The following is a 24,669-nucleotide window of genomic DNA, read 5'->3' as shown; positions in this document are numbered from 1 at the left end:
TGTAAATTTTCTTTTTGATCAATTTTGTGTGCATTCTATTGGGTTTGAATTTGCAATTCCTTCTACAGAGAACATGCTGGTCTGTAGGGTAACGTAATTGGGAGAAATGTACATAATTCACAACCACCGACATTGAGTTAGGGTTCCACTTTAACAGGCTGATCTGATTTGATGATTTTGTTACCTAAGGATTTTTTAGCACATTTTGTGTTCAGATTTAGGAGTTCAATAAAATGTGCTATGGGTTTCATTAAACATAAAACACCTTACTTGGTTTTATTTCTGAAAACCTACATTGGTGACCCCAATGTTCTAGGACAATTCCACAGTTACTGAATATGTTGGCGACATTGTCACTTTGAAACTGTTGGAGTTTTGGGAGCAAAATGCCGTCACTTGGTTTGTACAAGATGAGGCCCAATTCACACTTTGAGAAATTTCCACCAACAGCACCAAATTCTACTACGTGGTAGCATCATTCAACAATTCCTCAGCTGCAAGTGTTGAGTCTGCTAGAACACTTCCTTGGGATAAATACTGATCCCTCAAAACTCACCTTTTACAGACCTTTGGACTATCAGTGTCTGAGCATGCCTAATAGTTGCTTACCTTACCTTACCTGGTCTCAGCAAAAGTAAGCCTTTGGAGCTAATGGACCTCATGCTGTCTCTCCTGGGAAATCACCATTCTTGTTTTATTTTTTAAAGAGCTCTTCATGCAACAAATGCCTGGTCAAGTTTGCATAGCCTTCACTAATGCACCATTGAATGACTGCAGGGAGCTTGCTAAGATGACTGATAGTCTACATTCAGCTAGGCTGCGGTACATCACTCCTCCTCCTTCCTCTACCTCAATAAGCCCAGTCAGCAAGGCCCCCAACATAAGGATGCCCGTGCCTGCAAAACAGATGGAAAAGAGCCGGGCCTGTGTTTTTACATGCTTGCTTTAGTACAAACACTAGGGAGTGCTGACTGCCTTGCTGCTTCAACACTGCCAGCGCATTGGGACATCAGAGGTTTCAGCTGCCAGGGTCGTCTACTGCTGATGAGAAGGCAAAGAGGGACGAAACCTCGCAGGAGGCCACCAATGGCAGCAAGATCCAGACTTACGGGACACAACAGGTGATGCTTTACTTCAAAGGACAACGTTACATATGTGACTTTGTCCTGGCTGAAGTGGCTAGACCTCTCCTCGGTGTGGATTTCCTGTGTGCTCAAGGGACCATTGGTTGATCTTAAGAACTGCCAGCTTGTGGATGTCAAGGATTTTGGGTAGTTACCCTGCTCCCCCAGTAAGTTCCCCACAGCAACCCTGTCAAGCGCATGAACCACCACATATGAGTTTACTCGACTGTTGGGTGAATTCCCAGACCTCACCAAGCCCATATCGTCCACTACAGTCACAAAACAACCTCTCCCTCAATGTCGCAAAAACAAATGAGTTGGTTGTGGACTACAGGAGGAATGGAGACAGGCTAACCCCTATTGACATCAATGGATCTGGGGGTTGAGAGGGTGAACAGCTTTAAGTTCCTCGGCATACACATCACCAAGGATCTCAAGTGGCCATACATACCAGACATCCCACCTCTCCCGGAAGTTCCGGGAGTCTCCCGCATATGAATAGTGGCTCCCTGATGCCCGCAAATTATATACAATATCACGGAAATCAATTTTTTTGAGAGCGAGCGAGAGAAAGCAAAAGAGAGCGCGAGAGCAACGAGAGAGCCAGAAAGCGCGCCCGCGAGAGAGCGCGAGAGAGAGCGAGAGCAAGAAAGCGAGCAAGAGAGAAAGCAAGCGAGAGCACGCGAGCGAGAGAGCGACAGGGAGTGCGAGAGAGCAAGAGAGAAAGCAAGCGAGAGCGCGAGCGAGCGAGAAGGCGAGAGCGCTTGAGAGCGTGCGAGCGACCACGAGAGAGAGAGAGCGCATGAGCGAGAGCGCGCCATGGCAGAGTGTTCCAAAAAAAATATAAAACGTACATCACCCCAGACTACACTAAAGTGTACCCCTGCCTAATAGGGGTCAAAATAATGACAGTGTTGCTCGCTGCACTGTTTGCAACAGTGACTCTTCTATTGCCCATGGTGGGTTAAGACTGTGAAAGACATGTTGAGGTGAGTTTAACAGGTATCATTCGTTCATTAGCATAGCTAACGTTATTTAAACCAGCTGGCCGGCTGCAGACATCCCACCTCTCCCGGAAGTCTCCCGCAAATTGATGGTGCTACCTCCCTGAAATGAGTTTTTGCAGGGTGGGATGTCTGACATACCAGCCGTGTGGTGAAAAAAACACGACAGCACCTCTTTCACCTCATACGGTTGAAGAAATTTGGCATGAGTTCCCAAATCCTAAGGACATTCTACAGGGGCACAATTGAGAGTGTCCTGACTTGCTGTATCACTGCCTGGTATGGGAATTGTACTTCCCTCAATCGCAGGACTCTGCAGAGAGTGGTGCGGACAGCCTAGCACATCTGTAGATGTGAACTTCCCTCTATTCAGGACATTTACAGAGCCAGGTGTATAAAAAGGGCTCGAAGGATCATTGGGGAGCTGAGTCACCCCAGCCACAAACTGCTCCAGCTGTTACCATCCGGGAAACGGTACCGCAGCATAAAAGCCAGGACAATAAGACCTTAAGACATAGCAGCAGAACTAGGCCATCTGGCCCATCGATTCTGCTCCGCCATTCAATCATGGCTGATACTTTTTTCTACCTCTTCCTCAAGCCCAGTTCCTGGCCTTTTCCCCATAACCTTTGATGCCATGTCCAATCAAGAACCTATCAATCTCTGCCTTAAATATACCCAACGAGCTGGCCTCCACGGCTGCATGTGGCAACAAATTCCACACATTCACCACCCTTTGGCTAAAGAAATTCCTCCACATCTCTGTTTTGAAAGGGTCCCCCTCTATCCTGAGGCTCTGTCCTCGTGTCCTGGGTTTTCCCACCATGGGAAACATCCTTTCCACATCTATTCTGTCTAGGCCGTTCAACATTCGAGAGGTTTCAATGAGATTCCCCCTTCGTCGTTCTGAATTCCAGTGAGTACAACCCCAGAGCCTTCAAATGTTTCTCGTATGATAACCCTTTCATTCCTGGAATCATCCTTGTGAACCTCCTCTGGACCTTCTCCAATGCCAGCACTTTTCTAAGATGAGGGGCCCAAAACTGTTCACAATACTCAAGTTGAGGCCTTGCCAATGCCTTATAAAGCCTCAGCATAACATCCCTGCTCTTGTATTCTAGACCTCTTGAAATGAATGCTAACATGGCACTTACCTTCCTTACCACCGACTCAACCTGCAAATTAACCTTCAGGGTGTTCTGCATAAGGACTCCCAAGTCCCTCTGCATCTCAGATTCCTGGATTTTCTCCCCGTTTAAAAAATAGTCTGCACATTTATTTCTACTACCAAAGTGCATGACCATGCATTTCCAACATCCCACCAGGCCATCAGACTGATTAATTCATGCAGATACAATTGTATTTCTATGCTATATTGACTGCCCTGTTGTACATACTACAGTATTTATTACAAATTACTATAAATTGCACATTGCACATCAGAATCAGAATCAGGTTTATTATTACCGGCATGTATCATGAACTTTGTTAACTTAGCAGCAGCAGTTCAATGCAATACATATAGAAGGGGGAAAATAAATAAATTGCAGTTTATGTATATTGAAGGTTAAAAACCGTGCAAAATCATAAATAATATATATTGAAAAAGTGAAGTAGTGCTGATGGGTTCAATGTCCATTTAGGAATCGGATGGCAGAGGGGAAGAAGCTGTTCCTGAATCACTGAGTGTGTGCCTTCAGGCTTCTGTACCTTCTCTCTGATGAGAAAAGGGCATGCCCTGGGTGCTGGGGGTCCTTAATAATGGACGCTGCTTTTCTGAGACACTGCTCCCTAAAGATGTCCTGGGTACTTTGTAGACTTGTACCCAAGATGGAACCGACTAAATTCATGACCCTCTGCAGCTTCTTTCAGTCCTGTGCAGTAGCTCCCACACCAGACAGTGATGCAGCCTGTCAGAATGCTCTCCACGGTACATCTATAGAAGCTCTTGAATGTTTTTGTTTACATACCAAATCTCTTCAAAGTCCTAATAAAGTATATTCGCTGTCTTGCCTTCTTTATAACTGCATCAATATGTTTCTTCGAAAGAGGTTGGAGGCAACTGAGAAGAATGAGAACAGGACCAATTGGCTAAACTAGACCAATCACAAATAAGAGAAAATCCACAGATGCTGTAAATCCAAGTAGCCAGTCGACTGTTTTCCACAGATGCTATCTGGTCTGCTGAGTTCCTCTAGCATTTTTTGTGTGTTACTAAACTAGACACCAGACGATAATCGAAGTAGAGCTGATGATTGAGGACTGAACCTCGGAGAGACAATGTTGGTAGTCAAGGATAAGAGCTGGATCCAAGATGCCTGTTTCAAAAACTCAGCCCTGTTCCTTAGGTCCAAATCCTTTCCAGTCCATGAGGAACTGCCAAACACCCCGAACAGTTCATGAGCCCATAATTCTTTTTATGGTGAAGACCTGTTCCCCATTGACAAATCTGGGTGACAGCGGGATTGATTGTGGCGGGCTAAAGGACTGGTGTTCACAGGTTTTAATTTAGAACTGTGGAAAGTGGAATTGATCTTGAGGATCTTGGGGAGCTGCAAGGTATAAGCCACTGGGTTTGCTTTCTTGAGAACCTTGAAGGATCCAATGAACTTGGGTGCCAACTTCCTGGACTCCACCTGGAGAGGAAAATCCTGAATAGATAGCCAGACCTGGTGCCCAGGCTGTAATGTTGGTCTCTACTCCTGTGGCTAGCCTTTATTTCAGCCTGTAGAGACCAACAAAATCTCCCTTGCCCTAGTCCGTTTTACCTTGTAGCATCGGACGAGATCTTCGGCCGCAGAGACCCCAACCTCAGCCTGCAGCTCAGGAAAGAGCGGCAGAGAATATTAAAATTGGCATTCAAACCTGTAAAACCCATCTGCAGAGTGCTGCAAAGTGTTATGAGTGACCTCTGCCCACATCAAATAGTTGCATCACTCATCTGGATTTTCTGAAGCCAGGTACTTGATGGTTCATTCCATATCCTGGTTCACCCATTCCATCTGGCCATTGGACTTCAGGTGAAATCCAGAGGAAAGACTTGCTGTTGCCCCAATCAGTGTACAGATCACCCTCCATAAATCTGACGCAAATTGAGGACCACGATCCAACACAGCTCGACATAAAGTTCATCATCTAGAAGCCTCTTTTTGATATGTCTGACATGAGCGACACTCTCATCCACGGGCTTCAAGAAGATTAAGATATCATCCAAGAAGACAAAGGCGTATTTATGGAAAGCATCCCAGAGCACGTCGTTTATAAAGGTCTGGAAAACCGCTTGCGCGTTCACAAGGTCGAAGGACATGACCAGATACTCATAGTGCCCCGTCAGTGTGTCTAATGCAGTCTTCCACTCATCACCCTCCTTTATGCAAAATAAATTGTACACACTTCACAAGTCTAGGTTCCAGAATACTCCTCGGAGAACCTCGAAGGCAGTGTTCATGAGTGGAAAGGAGTAATGGTTTTTTAGCTGCTATGCAATTCAGCTCTCTGTAATTGATGCATGGCTGCAGGCTCCCATCCTATTTCTGTATGAGGAAGAAGCCTGCGCTGGCTGGTGAGGTGGAGGGCCAAATGAGCCCCTTGGCAAGAGCCTCCTTTATGTGCGTCTCCAGAGCGTTTCTCTCCAGGCCTGAGAGCGTGTGTAATCGACCCCGCAGAGGACAAGTACCAAGCAGTAGATCGAGAGCACAATCATAGGGTCGGAGCAGTGGAAGGGTCAAGGCTTTTCTCTTGCTGAAGACCTCTTCCAAATCCTTGTAGACAGAAGGGATTTCAACCCACTTGGATGTTTCAACTACCCCAAACCTCCCTCCAAGGATGATTCCTGAGGCCCCTTAGGTAGCAGGGGTGATTCGGCAGACTCGAGTTTCCTCCATAGGTTCACTAGAGTCTTTAGTTGAAACAAAAGACCAAATCAGAGTCCAAATCCTCATCCAAATCTTCAGACAATGCCAATGAGGTGTTATAAATCGTGTTTGTGCTCCTGGAACTAGGCTCCAACTGTCTACATTTAAGAGCCTTTCCCTTGGATGAGACCTGGTGACTGGATCCCTTAGGCTTAGCTGATGGAATTCCAGACTGTTTGGGCACCTCCTTGGCTTTCTCTTGAACTAGAGACCCCCTCTCTCTAGTTCAAGTACACTCCACCCCCCCCCCCCTCGACTAGACAGGGTCAGGACTTGCACAGTCCTGCTGGCTGGAGCCGGCTTATCTGCCCTTGGAGGCAGGACTGGGTCTCCTGAAGGCTCCAGGTTATTCCGAAAAAAGTCTGCCTCCTTGTTGGCCACTGGTCTCAGGAGAGTCTGAGGTCAGAACACCAAGCCGAAAACATACACTCTTGCAGAGACTGGATCAGTCAATGATCCTCCCTTCCTTTCAGCTGACAGAAGGGTTATGCTGGGACAGCCAAGGGTGCCCAATGATCAGGGGTGTGTGAGGGGAAACGATGATATAGAAATAAATGTCCTCCACGTGTTCCTCTTTCCTCATCTGCAAAACTGATGTCTGCTGCAGGATGTGCCCTGAAACAAGTGGACAACCATCCAGGGCTGTTGCAGGCATGTGGTGGCTCAACTCCTGGAGGGGTATTTTGAGCTGATGGGCAGTCCCCAAGTCCAGAAAATTTCCTTGCTGCCCCAGAGTCCACAAAGGCCTTCACCTCTCGCCAGTTCCTTCCCCAGGAGATCTGCACCTTCAGTGTGACGCTATAATTAGTAGGGTTGGGAGGAATGGCAGCTAGCGTCACGGTCCTCCTGACACTGGACAATCTAAGCTGTTCTCCTGACAGCTGCAGCTTCGGACGTTTGGCCCACAGGTGACCTGCTTACCCATGGTATTGGCAGCAACCTTGACCTCAACTCCGGGACCTCTCATAAGCGGAGAGTCTTGTGCAGCCGATTTGCATGGGCTCAACAAGATCCTGAGCAGGAGATGGACTTGTTATTGTCCAGGTCAGGAAGTGGAACTGCCATACGTTGAGGCTGGGCTCAGGCTCACCCTCTTCGACCTTTTGAGGTAGCCCACACCAGGCAATTATCGAGGCAGATAGACTAATTGATCCCAGCCAGGGCCTCCCTTTTCCAGCCATTCTCTTCGGTCAAAGTCTGAAACTCAATAGCTTAGTCGGCTGCTGACCAACTGCCTTGGCACACCTTCCTCAGACGGCCTGAGGTTCTGTTTGCTCCTGATGGATGATGGAACACTTTCTTCATGGTGACCATGAATTCTTCTAAATCTGAGAAAATCTCCAACCTCCGCTCCCAATGCGCCTTGGCCCATGCCGGTTCTCTCCTGGTCAGGAGAGAGATCATGAAGGCCACCTTTCAGCACTCTGTAGGGAGCCGGGATGGCTGGAGCTCAAACACCAGCGAACACTCAGTGAGGAAGCCGTCACAAGAGCCGAGTCACCATCAAATCTCTCCAGGGTTGGAAGATGGACTGACTCTGCAGAATGATGGACAGCCTCACCCAAGAGACTCTGGTTTCCAGCTTGTGATGCCTGGTGACCTGGAGGTCATGTATCTCCCAGCTCTGTCTAGAAATTTTCTCACTATGGCTACCCATAGCTGACAGGAAGCTCTAAAACCCCACCCGATCCATGTTAGGCTCAATCGTACTGTAATGAGAGATCTAGACGAGGGTGGTTAGGACCCAAGTGCTGGAGTAGAATTGAGACACGATACAGGACTGAAATAAGAACAGAGTACTAAACTAGACACTAGACACTCAAAAACTTCTATAGTTGTACCGTGGAGAGCATTCTGACAGGCTGCATCACTGTCTAGAATGGAGGGGCTACTGAACAGAACCGAAAGAAGCTGCAGAAGGTTGTAAATCTAGTCAGCTCCATCTTGGGCACTAGCCTACAAAGTACCCAGGACGTCTTCCGGGAGCAGTGTCTCAGAAAGGCAGCGTCCATTATTAAGGACCTCCAGCACCCAGGGCATGCTCATTTCTCACTGTTACCATCAGGCAGGAGGTACAGAAGCCTGAAGGCACAAACTCAGCAATTCAGGAACAGCTTCTTCCCCTCTGCCATCCGATTCCTAAAAGGACATTGAATCTTTGGACACTGCCCCACTTTTTTTTAAAATATGCAGTTTTTCTGTTTTTGCACATTTTTAAAATCTATTCAATATACATATACTGTAATTGATTTGTTTATTTATTATTATTATTTTATTTACTATTATTAATTGGTTTCTTTGCTAGATTATGTATTGCATTGAACCACTGCTGCTAAGTTAACAAATTTCACCTCACGTGCCGGTGATAATAGACCTGATTCTGATTCTGATAATTCAAGTAGAGCTCATGATTGAGCGCTGAACCTCAGTTCAGATGCTATTTAAATATTAAAATCCTAGCAACAAAGCATGGCTGCCAATTAGCAGGGTGGGCTTGAATCTTTAAAGGCCTGCTATCCATATTCCGGAGAGTTAGAACATCTAAACCCCGGGGGCTTGCAGTTGTGCTCATGTTGAGAAGCTGATATCACTGCACCAAACCTATCCATCTCATTGAAGGGTGAAAAAGCAATGAAGTAGTGAATAGCTGGACTACAAATATACACTTCAAAATTGTTGATGAAAATTTGTTTTACAGTAATTAAATAAAGAAATAATATTATTTGTAGCTTTAACTAAATTTGAATGTTTTTGCAACTATTTGTCGCTGCTTTGAATTTCAGTTCCTATTTCTTTCACTGTGTATTGTAAACCAAAATTCTTTATTGTTTTTATGCAATGGCTGGAAAGGGAAGTGGATACTGGGGATGTAGTCTGGGAGCCAAGGGGTGGTAACCCAAAAAGCTTGAGAACTTCTGTGATAGGTGGAAGAGGTAAAGGCTGAAGAAAAAAGAACCTGATGGGAAAGGACAGTGGACCATGGAAGAAAGGAAAGGAGGAGGAACATCAATTTGTCAAGTTTTGTTTTTTTACCTATTTTTCATTTCTTTAACAGTGTAACATTAAGTTCCACAAACAAATAATTTAAATCATCTATCTATTACGTTAATCCCTGTTTTGTGTGTCTAGGTAAGATCTCACAGCTGCTTTCAGCTTCTCAAAGCCTTTGCTTTCTGTGGACTGGAGTTGAATCTTTGGTGAGACCCCCCCTCCCCATACCAAACATAACTATTTGGATTCACTTCAGTATTGTTTCCAGCTATACTGTTGGAGGAGAGGGACTTGTGAGACAGTAACCACTGTAATTCTCCATTTTAGGTTCAAGTTCAAATTTATCATCATTCAACCCTATACAGTTAAATGAATCAATGTTCCTCTGGGACCAAAGTGCAAATCACAGCACATACGATCACACAACAATATTAGCACAATTTGATGGTGCATGGGATGTTGTCCTGGAGCCATATTTCTGTAAGAATAAGCTCATAGCAATTTGTCAGTTGCAGACAAAGATAATCCAGTTTGTTTCCTGAGAGCGACACTAGAGAGCGGTGACGGGACAGCCGGCCCACTGGGGTTAGCCTATAACCTAGCACGAATTCCAGCATGCCCTCTCACGCTGTTTCTGGTCCCTCCATCACTAGGTAGCTGTAACAAGTGACACCATCATGGTATGAAGGGTACCACATACTGTACCACGTACACTCAGTGCACAGACACTCGAGGGAGAGTTTTTCTGCTTCCAAAGAAAGAAAGCCTTGCATTTATACAGGTCCTTCTAAACTGCTAGACACCCTAAAAGCACTTTACAGGCAATAAGTGTCTTATTTTTGTGATGAACTCAACAAGGAAGGAAATGGCCAGTTAGTTTCTGTAGCAGTGATAACTATTAATTGTGAGTTGGTAGGGGTGGTGGTATGAAGGAACAGGGAGAGAAGTTTGCACCCAAAACTCTTCCTTACTGAAGTACTGCCACATTATCACTCACACTGAGCAGCGACACCATGCCTTCATTGGACATTTGCTCCAAAGATCTCATTTCCAGTGTAATGGTACTCAAATACTGATCTAGATGTTAAATTTGAGACTTACTGGGCAAAGGTGCTGAGGTGGTAAGGAAAAGCAGGGATTAACAGGGTGAACCTTGCTGACACCTCCCCTTTGCTTCTGCCCACTACAGGGACTGGGAGATGCTGATCGGCTCACCAACGTGATTTCCTCCATCTCGGAATTCATCAAGATGACGGACAGCTCCCTGCTCAGCCTGGAGGTCTCTGGCTTGGTGGCCAATTATCCCGATATCAGGTAACACTTCCCACCAAAGCTGCACTTCCTTCACCAGTCCATATGGACTCAGTGTGGCACCGAGTATTTCAGCCACACTCCAATCCTTGGCCCACCTCCCGAACTGACTGAGATCTCTTTGTAATTCATTGTAACCTGTTTCACTACGAATAACATTTACTATCATTAGCAATCTTACTGTTTATGCCGTGTGCACTCATATCCAAATCATTTCCATAAATAATGAATAACAGAGGCCTCAACACTGACCTCTGTGCACTACCCCAGCCCCCATCCCCACCCACTACAGGTCTCCAGTCGAAGAATTGAACTTGAACCATTACCCTATCACCGAGCCAAATCTGAATCTACCTCGCTAGTTCCCCTTAAGAACATCTGAGAACATCTATCTTTGTGCAATCATGATGGAACTACGTGTCCTTCCCTTGGAAGAATGAGAGAGCATAATGCTACATCTCTCCTCTCAGAGTGCAGCAGTGCCCACTGGCCATGGGGGGTGGGGAGGGATGCAATGCTCTCATCAACACTCTTAATACTCATGCACTCATGTTTCATGATCTGGACATCACTAGCAAGACAGCATTTATCGTCCATCCTGGAGTGGCCAGCATTTATCGTCCATCCCAGAGTGGCCAGCATTTATTGCTCATCCCTGAGTAGCCAGCATTTATTGGCTATCTCTGATAACCCACGAACAGAGGGCTTTGTGTGGCTGTTCGGGGGAGTATTTTAATGGTGAACTGTATAGGTGAGATTGGTGCAACACACAGTTCAGACTACATAAAGGCACAGATTTCATCCACTAGAAGATTTTTAGTGGAGGAAATACAGTAAAACCCAGTTAATCTGCCACTTTGAGGACTTTGATGGTACTAAACAAGCAGATTTTCTAAACTAACGGAAGTAATTCCATTAATACTCCAACACACTTCCAAATCACTTCTTCTTGATGTTATACAGTAGACAGTTCATTTTCCAAATAACCCGATAAGAAAGGAAGCACAAGAAACTAAACCTGGTGATTGTACAGGGAGCATGGGAACTTGGGTGGGGGTGGGGGGGGTGGTGGGAGGGAGTGGGTGGGGTGATGGGGCTTGATAATTGAAGTGCAATCAGTGTGGCCTGCAGGAAGGGTGAACAAAACCCGATGGGGTAGAGTGCGTGACCATGGATTAAAGCAGGGGAAAGCCAAAGAGAAACTGGGGGCCTGGTGATTGAAGTGTAGCTGGTGTAATCAGCAGGAAGTATGAGCAGAATTCCTGGGCATTGGGGAGTAGGTGTGAGTTAAAACCGGAGATAGCCGATCAATAGCAAATGTCAGACCATCCACCCTGAGTTCCTTGCTGAAGTTTAGAGACATGGCTCCAGGGTGACCAAGGATGGGAGCTCAACATTCAGGGATATTCAATATTCAGGAGGGATAGACATGAAAGAAAAGGATGTGAGGTAGCATTGCTGGTTAGAGAGGAGATTAACGCAATAGAAAGGAAGGACGTTAGCCGGGAGGATGTGGAATCAATATGGGTAGAGCTGCATAACACTGAGGAGCAGAAAACACTGGTGGGAGTTGTGCACAGGCCACCTAACAGTAATGAGGTTGGGGATGGCATTAAACAGGAAATTAGAAATGCGTGCAATAAAGGAACAGCAGTTATAATGGGTGACTTCAATCTACATATAGATTGGGTGCACCAAATTGGTAAGGGTGCTGAGGAAGAGGATTTCTTGGAATGTATGCGGGATGGTTTTTTGAACCAACATGTTGAGGAACCGACTAGAGAGCAAGACTGAGTATTGAGCCATGAGGAAGGGTTAATTAGCAATCTTGTCGTGAGAGGCCCCTTGGGTAAGAGTGACCATAATATGGTGGAATTCTTTATTAAGATGGAGAGTGACATAGTTAATTCAGAAACAAAGGTTCTGAACTTAAAGAAGGGTAACTTTGAAGGTATGAGACGTGAATTAGCTAAGATAGACTGGCAAATGATACTAAAAGGGTTGACGGTGGATATGCAATGGCAAGCATTTAAAGATCACATGGATGAACTACAACAATGACCAATTGAATAACTACTTTGGTTCTGTCTTCACTAAGGAGGACATAAATAATCTTCCGGAAATAGTAGGGGACAGAGTGTCTAGTGAGATGGAGGAACTGAGGGAAATACATGTTAGTAGGGAAGTGGTGTTAGGTAAATTGAAGGGATTAAAGGCAGATAAATTCCCAGGGCCAGATGGTCTGCATCCCAGAGTGCTTAAGGAAGTAGCCCAAGAAATAGTGGATGCATTAGTGATAATTTTTCAAAACTTTTTAGGTTCTGGACTGGTTCCTGAGGATTGGAGGGTGGCTAATGTAACCCCGCTTTTTAAAAAAGGAGGGAGAGAGAAACTGGGGAATTATAGACCGGTTAGCCTAGCATCGGTGGTGGGGAAAATGCTAGAGTCAGTTATCAAAGATGTGATAACAACACATTTGGAAAGCGGTGAAATCATCGGACAAAGTCAGCATGGATTTGTGAAAGGAAAATCATGTCTGACAAATCTCATAGAATTTTTTGAGGATGTAACTAGTAGAGTGGATAGGGGAAAACCAGTGGATGTGGTATATTTGGATTTTCAAAAGGCTTTTGACAAGGTCCCACACAGGAGATTAGAGGGCAAACTTAAAGCACACTGTATTGGGGGTATGGTATTGATGTGGATAGAGAATTGTTTGGCAGACAGGAAGCAAAGAGTGGGAATAAATGGGACCTTTTCAGAATGGCAGGCAGTGACTAGTGGGGTACCGCAAGGCTTGGTACTAGGACCCCAGTTGTTTACAATATATATTAATGACTTAGATGAGGGAATTAAATGCAGCATCTCCAAGTTTGCGGATGACACGAAGCTGGGCGGCAGTGTTAGCTGTGAGGAGGATGCTAAGAGGATGCAGGGTGACTTGGATAGGTTAGGTGAGTGCAAATTCAAGGCAGATGCAATTTAAAGTGGATAAATGTGAGGTTATCCACTTTGGTGGCAAAAACAGGAAAACAGATTATTATCTGAATGGTGGCCGATTAGGAAAAGAGGAGGTGCAACGAGACCTGGGTCATTATACATCAGTCATTGAAAGTGGGCATGCAGGTACAGCAGGCGGTGAAAAAGGCGAATGGTATGCTGGCATTTATAGCAAGATGATTCGAGTACAGGAGCAGAGAGGTACTACTGCAGTTGTACAAGACCTTGGTGAGACCACACCTGGAGTATTGTGTGCAGTTTTGGTCCCCTAATCTGAGGAAAGACATTCTTGCCATAGAGGGAATACAAAGAAGGTTTACCAGATTGATTCCTGGGATGGCAGGACTTTCATATGAAGAAAGACTGGATCGACTAGGCTTATACTCGTTGGAATTTAGAAGATTGAGGGAGGATCTTATTGAAACGTATAAAATCCTAAAGGGATTGGACAGGCTAGATGCAGGAAGATTGTTCCCGATGTTGGGAAAGTCCAGAACGAGGGGTCACAGTTTGAGGATAAAGGGGAAGACTTTTAGGACCGAGATGAGGAAAAACTTCTTCACACAGAGAGTGGTGAATCTGTGGAATTCTCTGCCACAGGAAACAGTTGAGGCTATATTTAAGAGGGAGTTAGATATGGCCCTTGTGGCTAAAGGGATCAGGGGGTATGGAGGGAAGGCTGGTACAGGGTTCTGAGTTGGATGATCAGCCATGATCATACTGAATGGCGGTGCAGGCTCGAAGGGCCGAATGGCCTACTCCTGCGCCTATTTTCTATGTTTCTAATGGGGAGGGGGATCTCATTGAAACCTACTAAATACTGAAAAGTCTAAATAGAGTGGGCATAGAGTGGATGTTTTGTATTCCTATAGGTTCAGAGGGCACAGCCTAAAAATAGAAGGACTTTCCTTTAGGACAGAGATGAGGAGGGATTTCTTTAGCCAGAGGGTGTTGAATCTCAGAGTTGTGTATGATGATATGACATGTATGTACTTAGATAATAAATTTACTTTGAACTGAATCTGTGGAATTCATTGCCACAGATGGCTGTGGAGGCCAAGTCATTGGGTATATTTAAAGTGGAGGTTGATAGTTTCTTGATTAGTCAGGGTGTCAAAGGTCATAGAAAAGGCAGGAGAATGAGTTTGAGAGGAACAACAAAGCAGTCATGGCAGAATGGCGGAGCAGAGTCAATGTTTTGAATTGCCTATGTTTTATGGTCTTATGGTCTATATTTGCCTTAATTTAACTTTGTGGCAACTACAATTCAGTGTTTCAGCCAGCCGTCCCACTGATTTAGAACTTTGCACTTGAGGGCATCAGGTGGAATGGATGCTCAACTATTCTGTATTGGTAGGTTGTGCGTAAGTGAGGATGAACAAGCCAGGAGACATTAGCAAAGACTTGTGTAGACTTCATCTTCGTTCCTTACTAAGAGACCGTTTCCTTTCCCAGTGATGAGCATGTTTCGGTACTGCTGGACATCAGGGGGGACGTGTCCAAAGAGGTTCGCGGCACAGTGCTGGACATGCTGGAGCAGAACAGCCAGCCTCCAGAAGGCTACCAGCCCATCTTCTCCGATATCTTGGTGCCAGCTCCAATCCTTCCCTTCTGCCTCCCCACTGTCAAATGCGGTTAGATCGCAGGGCATCAATTCTGTCCTCAGAAGAGGCTCCCTCAATAACAGACAACTGGTGTGGTGATCGTGGGCAGCTGGGTGGCAGTGTGAGTTAGGATTTTTTTCTACCACCATGCCCAAGACTGGGTGGGCTTTCTGGGCAGGTAATCCTGGGCACCAAGGGCCTCAGACCTCTGCAGCACGCACAAGCCTTTCCTACTTATACAGCATGTTGCAGGTTCCTGGAATGACCTCCCTTCTTGGCTCAGTCGATGTAGCCAACAGGCATGTACCCCACACAACCTGGATTTAACTCTGCCTGGGATTCCCAACGGATTATCCATTATTCCAAAGCAGCACGTGTGACAACATTGAGAGCAGCATCAGACCAGCCTGGCTTTTCAAGCCTCTCCCATTTGCCTCTTTCCCTCTCTCACCGGCCAGGTCCACCCACAAGGAGGCTGGGATTAGAATGAGCTCTGTTAATCTCTGTGTGACAGTCAAGATTACTTTGGATGGTTATCGTGATGACTATGGGCTGAAGGGCCTGTATTGTGCTGCTTTGTTCTATGACTCCAGACACTCCCACAGATGCAGGGAATGTCTCCAAGGCAAGGGGTTGCCAGGTATCATTCTACCCCGGGGGTATTCCCAGGGTAGCATTCCCAAAGGCCCTCAAAGGCCTGGAAATAAGGACACATTCAAAGACATTGTCCCTGGTCTGCAACAGACCATGGATTATGGCCACCATTAGTCTCTTGAGACACAAGTTTGGGGGCTGCCCTTCACCTAGGTTAGGTTCTGGTGGATTGGCAGAAGAGAGAGGAAGGGAGGGGAAATGTTGACTGTTGCTGACCTTGGTTTGCTCCCCACTTCAGTTCAACCTTCCACTCCCTGAGCTCCTCTCAGGTTGGCTGGGGCCTGTCCTATCCAAAGGAAGGAAGTAGCTGCAAGGAGAACACTCAGAGAACAGGCTCTCCAGCTGAGGGCAGAAGCCATCCCCCCAACCCTCCCTTTCGCTGGTCTCACTAACCACTGTCTTTGCTGAATTTGAGACGCTGAAGTTAGCCATGTTCCTCCTGGTGAATGAAAAACTAGAGCATTATAACCATATAACATTGTTAATTTCCAGAGGAGAAGTCAGTTTTACAATAGCATATTGACATGTCCCTGTAGTCCATGATGTAGGTAGGCATCAAAGTCAGATGTCACTGCAGCAAGGATAAGCCAACATCAAACACTTTTTCACATCGTGCCACATTCCTATGTTGGATTGGTCTCAGACTAACATGAGGAGACCAATACACGGTTTGATCTTCTGAAGACCTCCTGAAACAGGTCAAGTCTGATTCTGCTTGGAAGTTGAGGAGGAGATCTGGTGGGTCAACCCACATCTATCTAACACCTGGTGAGCCAAGACAAGGAACCATTGTGCTTGTCCAGTTCAGGCCATAGTGACCTGATGCTTTGCACTGAAGTTCCTGGAGCCAAGCCAGGAAACACCAGGGTCAAACGCAGAGCTCACCAGGTTATCTATATAATGAACCTCTTGAGTCACTGTATAACTTCCTGCCTGCTTTCACTCTGCCATTTCACCATTATTGGAGAGGCCCCAGCACACAGTCCCTGAGTTAGAGCACCATCCCCTTCCCACTCACTGACAACCACCCAAACCTAGTTCAGGGGACAGCCACTGCAACCCAACCTTACTCACTGAGAAGTCACAGACATAGACATAGTCACAGAACAGTACAGCAGAGGAACAGGCTCTTCAGTCCACAATGTTGCGCCAAACCAGAAACATAAACCAAAATCCCCAAAAACTAATCCCTCCTACCTACACCATGTCCATACCCCTCCATCTTCTTCATATTCATGTGCCAATCTTAACGTCTCTTAAAAGCCTCTAATGTGTTTGCCTCTACCACCAAACCAGGCAGTGCATCCAAGGTATCCACACATCTCGGAGTAAAACTCTTACACCACACATTCCCTTTCAACCTACACCCCTCTCACCTTCAATGCATGCCCTCTGATATCAGACATTTCTACTCCAGGGTAAAGATACTCAATGTCTACTCTATCTATGCCTCTCATAATCTTATAAACCTCTATCAAATCTCCCCTCACCCTCTGCTGCTGCAGAGAAAACAACCCAAGCTTGTCCAGCCTCTTATGATAGCACATGCCCTCTAAACCAGGCAGCATCCTAGTAAACCCCTTCTGCACCCTCCCCAAAGCCTCAACATCCTTCTCAGTGGGGTAACCAGAACTGTATACAATACTCCAAATGTGACCAGAGTTCTATAAAGTTGCAACATAACCTCTTGACTTTAGAACACAATCTCTCGATTAATAAAAACCAGCATTCCATCAGCCATCTTAACCACCCTATCGACCTTTCAAGGAGCTATGAACTTGCCCTTAACAGTGTACTGTCTCCTTACATTTCTACCAAACTGCACCAACTCACATTTATCTGGGTTAAACTCTATCTGCCATTTCTCTGACCATATTTGCAAGTGCTCTATATCATGCTATATTCTTTGCCAGTTTTCTACTCTATTCACAACTCTACAAATCTTGGTATAATCCACAAATTTACTAACCCACTAATCTACATTTTCACCCAGGTCTCTGTCTCTACACGTAAGCCAGTTCTGAATCCAAACAGCCAATTCGCTGCAGACCCCATGCACCTTAATCTTCTAGATTAGCATCCCATGAGGGAATTTGAAAAATACCTTACTAAAATCCATGTAGACAATATTCACTGCCCCGTCCTCATCAATCTCTCTCACCACCCTGTCGAAAAACTCAATCAAGTTGGTAAAACTTGACTTGCCCCATACAAAACCATGCTGGCTCTCCCTAATTAGGCCATGGGTTTCCAGATTCTCATATATCCTATCCCTAAGAAACTATAGTTTCCAGGGTTTTTCCTTGTTCCCTTCTTAAATTGAGGTACAACGTTAGCCACTCGCCAGTTCTCCAGGACCTCACCTGTGGCTAGAGAGGACACGAAGATACCTGTCAAAGCCCTGGAAACCTCATCTTTTGCCTCCCTCAATAACCTGAGGTTAATTCCCTCAGACCCTGGGAACATCCACCTTAATACCCATTAAGACACCCAAAACCTCCTCCTCCTTGACCTTAAAATGCCCTGGCATATTTATGCACTCAGCACTAGTCCTCCATGTCCTTTTCCTTAGTAAATACTGAAGCAAAGTACCTCACTCACATTCTCTGCATCCAAGCAAATGTTCCCTCTCTATCCTTGAGTGGTCCTACGCTCTCCCTAGTTATCCTCTTGCTCTTGATGTATGTATAGAATGGCTTGGGATTCCCTTAATCCTACTTGCCAAGGGCTTTTCATGGCCCTTCCTGGCTTTCCTAATTCTCTTCTTGAGTTCTTTTCTGGCTTCTTTATACTCCTCATGTGCTCCGTTTGATCTTAACTTCCAAAGCTTTCCATACTTTTCCTTTTTTTTCCTTGACTAATTTCATCACCTCTCTGGACATACAAAGTTTTCTCATCTTTCCATCCCTGTCCTTCCTTCTAGTAGGAACATAGCTTTCCTGTACTCTGTGCAATAGATCTTTAAACACTCTCCACATGTCTGATGTGGACTTGCCAGAAAAAAGGTGTTCCCAATTTACTCTAATTAGTTCCTGCCTAATGCCCTTAATTTGCTCTATTCCAATTTAAGAATATCCCACAAGGACCATACCTATCCTTTTCTATAGCTATTCTGAAAGTTATGGAGTTGTGGTTACTGTTCTCCAACTGTTCCTCAATTGCCTGGCCATGCTCATTACCCAACACCAAGCCCAGTACAGTCTCTCCTCTCATTGGATCATCTACCTATTGATTTAAATCACTGCTCAAACACTTCAAATGTAGTGAATATTGTTTTCTATTGCATCCCCTATGTTTGCTGTATTGAGCGATGTCTCTTTCACTGTTCATTAGCTTTATGTTCTGATGGGAGAAACAACCTCTTCACCCTTGTCCTTAAGGCTAACCCATCCCAGCTATGAATGTCGAGGCAGATATTTCCCCGCTCTCTTGGTGGAGCTGGATCCCCAGCTGTGAACCCATGCCTTGGGCAAGTCCTGACACCCTTTCCAGTTGCCCTACATGCTGCCGAGCCATGTTCAGCCATAAGAGGAACTGACTGATCCATCACTGGTCCATCCTGAGGTCCCCTCCATCACTGAACCTGACTTCTGCCAAATCAATTCTCTCTGGTCTATCAAGAAATGACTACAAACCCAATTCAACAAACACGGGAGGGCCCAGTCTACATCTGGCTGTTGTACTAGACATCTGTGCTCCACAATTAGCCCAGCCTCTAAGCAACTCTTCCAAGGCAGTTACCACATTGACATCTACCTGGCCACGTAGAAAATTGCCCAGGTAAGTCTTCTGCACCAAAAGCAGCTCCAATCCAATCCAGAACAAACACAAAATGGAGAGGAACTCAACAAGTCAGGCAGCATCTATGAAAATGAATAAACAGTTGACAGATAGATGTAGCCTGATAGGCCGAGTTCCACCAGCATTTTTTGCTTGTTGCTCTGGATTTCTAGCATCTGCAGAATCTCTTGTGTTTATGGTTTGCTATTCCAACCCAGCTGAATGCTACTTAAGCTGTGTACTTTCAAGCATCAGCAAAGTGACAGAAGCCATTGTCAATAATGCTGTCAAATACCACTTGCTCTATAGTCCCTGGTCTGGATTCTGTCACAAATACTCTGTTCCAGACTCCATTATGGACTTGTCAAACTGTTGCTCCAAATCCCATCCAGACTTCCTGTTATGTTTTGTAACTTCAAAACTTCAAAGGAAGACACGTGAGTTCAAAATCCAGGTCTAAATTCAAGTTTACTTTCAGTGAGGCACGCATGTATCATGTGGTACCGTGATGATGTATGCAATTAACGTATTTTTACATATAACCCATAATTAATTATTTAAACGAACAGGAAAGCTAATCAACCTATATACTGTATACAAGACCACTCAAATATTATTGAAATGGTAAATACACAGCACTTCCCACCACCTCCAATGCACAAATCAAGAGGTTAATAGGTTACCATCCACTAGCCTGGATGGGCACAGCCACAATAAGTCTCACCAGCATGAACCAAGCAACCCAATTAATTGACACCCCCTCAACTGCTCTGAACATCCACTCTCTCCACCTGCAGCACACAGTGCTATAATGTGTACCATCTACAACATATACAACAGTTCCTTGTCCAGACTACTCTGGTTAAAAATGTCCTAAGGTTATGAAACAGTTTATAAATGCAAGACCTTACAAACAGGTATTAATTTTCCTTATTATTGTCAATATTGCTGATCACTAACATTTTGCACTCAGAAATATGGAACTAAGTTAGTATCAAATCATTAAATTGTATCCGTTGAAAAAAAGTTTGAATCAGAGGAACAATGACCTCCATTACCATAACACAGCACCCTAAATAATTTGCTCTGTTAACAATGGGTACTAAAAGGCAGTGAATCTGTAAATATTAAAACAAACGTATACTTATTCCAATAGTGGGGGGAGTCTAGGACCAGGCAACACAGCTTCAGAATGCAAAGATGTCCCTTTGGAACAGAGATTAGGAGGGATTTCCTTAGCCAGAGGATGCTAAATCTCAGGGTTGTATACGGTGACATAATTGAAGTGAATTACATAATTGTACCTTAATAATAAATTTACTTTGAACTGAATCTGTGGAACTTATTGCCACAAATGGCTGTAGAGGACAAGTCTTGGGTATACTTAAAGTGGAAATTGATAGGTTCTTGATTAATAAGGGTGTCAAAGGTTACAGAGAGAAGGCAGGAGTATGGGGTTAAGAGGGAAAATAAATCAGCATAATGAAGCAGCCCCAATGGGCCAAATGGCCTAATTCTGCTCCTATGTCGTATGATCTTATGGACAGCACCTCCCAGAACAGCAACCTGTGTGGCTTGAATGCCCAATAGTGCAGGTGCATGAAAATACCATAACTTGCATATACCCCTCCAAGTTGCACACCATCCTGACATGTAAATATATCACCACCTCTTCATCATCGCAGGGTCCAAATCTTCCATTTTGGTCCCCAAAAGCACAATAGGAATACCTCCGCCAGATGTAATTGGAGAAAGCAACTCACAATTACCTTCTCAAAGGTAAATAAATGCTGGCCATCAGCAGTGCCCAGATCAGGGACATGAAGACAAGAAAAAGCCACAGCTGAAAATCCTTCCTCCACTAACCCCTCACCTATCAACCCTTTAGGAGTCTGCTGCCCAATTCCAACACCAACCTATCTGCTGCCCAATTGCTAGACAGCAGTTCACTCCAGGACTTGGGCTTCAAATGCCTGACCACATCCTCAGGGTCCCATCCCTAGAGCTGGGACTGGAACTCAGACCGCACCCTGGTACCCTTCATCTGCTCTGTGGACTGGGAAGAAAAGGGTTCTGAAAGCTTGTGGTCTCAGATTCAGATTTATTTAGCACCTGTACAGTGAGACGTGCAATGAAGTGTGTTGTTTATGTTAACAATCAAAACACCACTGGGAGCAGCCTGCAAGTTTTGCCTCACATTTCAGCGCCAACATAGCATGCCCACCATTCTTGGCAGAACACAGAACGCAACAAAAACTGAACATGCCAAGCAACAAATCAACAACACCATTCCTTCCTCCCTCCCACCCTCCCATGCACATACACATCTCTCTAACCCAGCACCAGCCATATTCAGCCTCCAGCAGACTCGTATGTTTGCAGACATTGGGCCTTCGACTTCCCCAGCAGACTTGTAGAGAGTTGTAAACTCGCAGCTCTGGCCATCTGCAGTACTGCGTGAGGCTGTGTGCAGACCCTGATGGCTTGGTAAACACTGCCACTATTCACAAGCAAAGCTCTCTCCCTGAGACCGAAGACACTGCAGATACTGGAATCTGAGGCAACAAGCACAATCCTGCAGGAGGAACTCGTTGGGCCATGGGGCATCCGTGGGAGGAAAGGAACTGTCAACATTTTGACCTGAAGCATGGACAATTCCTTCCCCACCCCCCACCACCACAGATGCTACTCAACTGTCTGAGAGCCTCCAATAGATTGTTGTAAGTTCTTTCCTCCAGGGCCATGCCAAGAGATGTTGATGGAAAACCCAGTCCATCCTGGTAGGTGGCTCCTTATGTTGGCTCATTCCAGGACCAGTATCCGTTACCAATGTTTATAATTCTCAAGCAGAACCAGGATCTAGCTAAGCCTGTCAGTCTATAATAAATGGCATACATTGATGCCACACCTTTCACAACCTCAGGACATGCCAAGGGGCTCCACAGTCAGTAGATCCATGGATACTGAAGGAAGTTGGAGCAGCTGATGGGTGAGATCCCACCAACACCCATGATGTAATAATGTTTTGCGGATGCACTGACATCAACCACCCTAATCCTGTTCACTCTCTCCACATTCCCTTCAACTCCCCCCAAGTTCTAACGCTCACCTACTTACAGCATCCACTATCCTGCACGTTTGTGTGTTGTGGGAGGAAATTGGAGCATGGGGGGTAAGGCAAGAGCTCCCAGGGAGAATGTGCAAACTCCACACAGACAGTGCCTGAGGTCAGGATCGAACTTGCATCTCTAGGGCTGAAAGGCAGCAGCTCTACAGCTGTGCCACTGCACCATATGGTTCACTCATACTGATCTGATTAGGGGAGGGACATTGACTAATTACAGCCTTCCTTAGTATGCTGCAGATGGGACAATACTCATCCAAAAGGTAGCTTGGACATACTGTGTCCGATTTTTGGTTTGTGAAGCTGGCACTCCCTCATTTGCAGGATACCAATGAATCACAGCAGAATTACTCCCCCAGAATGCAGCATAATCACCCAAGATAATCACCATAATCACCTCCTCCACCAAAGACGATCCTAAATCTCAGATGATCTTGCCCCGAATGGGAAGCATGGAATCCCAGATTTTAAAAAAAGATTGAAGATGATGCAGCACTGCTTCGTTCTGAGGCTATGCAATCTCCCCCTCTTCATTCCACCACCAAAACCTACAGCAGCAGGGCTCCCCACAGCCACTCTGCACAGGGGCTTGTTAGATTCAAGCAGACGGTGCTAGGGAGGTGGAACGCTGCTTGCTTGCTGGATTGCAATGTAAATGCTAAAAGTAGCTGCAAGAAGCTGACACCAGGAGGCAGCAACACAACCCAATAATGCAGCCAATGAACTGCCCATAGTATCTGAATTTTCCATGGTTCCAGGAACATTGTGTAAACTCGGAGAGAAACCATGGATATTTTTGGTTCAAAGACACTTTTGCTTGCTTCCTAGATATATTTATTCCTGCCTAAAAATAAAAGCACAATGGATTTGGACTCTGTCTGGCTCTTTCTTTGTGAATGATAAGTTTACAGCCATTGGTTCCATCATGGTATGGTGTGCCACCAGCATTGGTAGGATTATCCAACACATTCCTCATAAACTTCCGGAGCCTGGGATTGAGTTCAAGATAGTTTATTGACATTCTTCAGTACACGAGTGTAGAGGAGAATAAAATGATTGTTACTCCGGATCCAATGCAACATAAAAAAACACAATAAACATAAAGGACACAATAAAAAATAAATATAATTACATAAGATTAGCTAATATTAGATAGATTGATTATATATACAGAGTGACAGGACCTAGGTACAGGAGTATGGATAAAGATGGTGGTCAAACATTTCAAATGACTCCAGATATCTAATCAGGGTTTAATATATTTAATCTGATGTTGCTGGTGATAAGGAGGTTTTTGTCTTGTAATATGATCAGCAATCATTTTCAAAGGTTTTAAACTGTTCTCCTCCAACATGTTGTATGTGTGTGAGATGGAGTTTACAGACTGTGTGGTAGACATTGAGGATGAATGTGCAACACACACAAAATGCTGGAGATCAGGCAACATCTGCAGAGAGGAGTAACCAACACGTTTCAGGCTGAGACCCTTCATCAGGACTGGAAACAAAGGGACAAGAAGCCAGAATAAAAAGGTAGGGGGAGGGGAAGGAGTACAAGCTGACAGGTGGTAGGTGAGACCAGGTGAGGAGCAGGTGACCAGGTGGTTAGGTGGAGGAGGGTGGTTGAAGTGAGAAGCAAGAAGGTGACAGGTGGAAGAGGAAAAGGACTGAAGAAGAGTAAATCTTATAGGAGGGGAGAGTGGATCATGGAAGAAAGGGAAGGAGGAAGGGCACCAGAGTGAGGGGGTAGGCAGGTGAGAAGAAGAGAAAAGGGAAGAGGGGAGCCAGAGTGGGGAATGGAAGAAGAGAGAAGGTGAGGGGAAAAAATACTGGAAGTTAGTGAAATCTATGTTCATGCCATTTGGTTGGAGGCTACCAGATGGAATGTGAGGTGTTCTTCCCCCAACATGAGAGTGTCTTCATCGTGGCAGTTGAGGAGGCTGTGAACTGACATTTCAGAATGGGAATGGGGATTGGAATTATCATAGTTAGCCACCAGAAGATCTTGTTTGTTGCAGATGGAGTGAAGGTACTTGACAAAACAGTTTCCCAATCTATGCCAGATCTCACGGATGTAAAGGAGGCAACACCACGAACACCAGATGTGTAGATGACCCAGCAAACATGTAGGTGAAGACCATAAGACATAGGAGCAGAATTAGGA

The 24,669-nt window shown here is 45.3% G+C and overlaps 1 protein-coding gene across 4 annotated transcripts in view; it reads left to right on the top strand.

Moving 5' to 3' along the window:
- Positions 1 to 24,669, top strand: part of exoc3l1 (exocyst complex component 3-like 1) — a 120,125-nt gene that overhangs the window by 89,349 nt on the left and 6,107 nt on the right. For 3 of the 4 annotated variants that reach the window (XM_072279326.1, XM_072279323.1, XM_072279327.1), the window contains 2 exons: positions 10,223 to 10,347; positions 14,800 to 23,360. In XM_072279326.1, the coding sequence (XP_072135427.1) occupies positions 10,223 to 10,347; positions 14,800 to 14,983 (309 nt within the window). In that variant the 3' untranslated portion in view covers positions 14,984 to 23,360. Of the gene's footprint in view, positions 1 to 10,222; positions 10,348 to 14,799; positions 23,361 to 24,669 lie in introns of those variants that run through there. The other variant, XM_072279324.1, reaches the window with a different exon arrangement.

This window comes from Mobula birostris, chromosome 15, assembly GCF_030028105.1.
Source record: "Mobula birostris isolate sMobBir1 chromosome 15, sMobBir1.hap1, whole genome shotgun sequence".
Taxonomy (NCBI): Eukaryota; Metazoa; Chordata; class Chondrichthyes; order Myliobatiformes; family Myliobatidae; genus Mobula; species Mobula birostris.
This window is presented reverse-complemented; position numbering and strand designations above follow the sequence as displayed.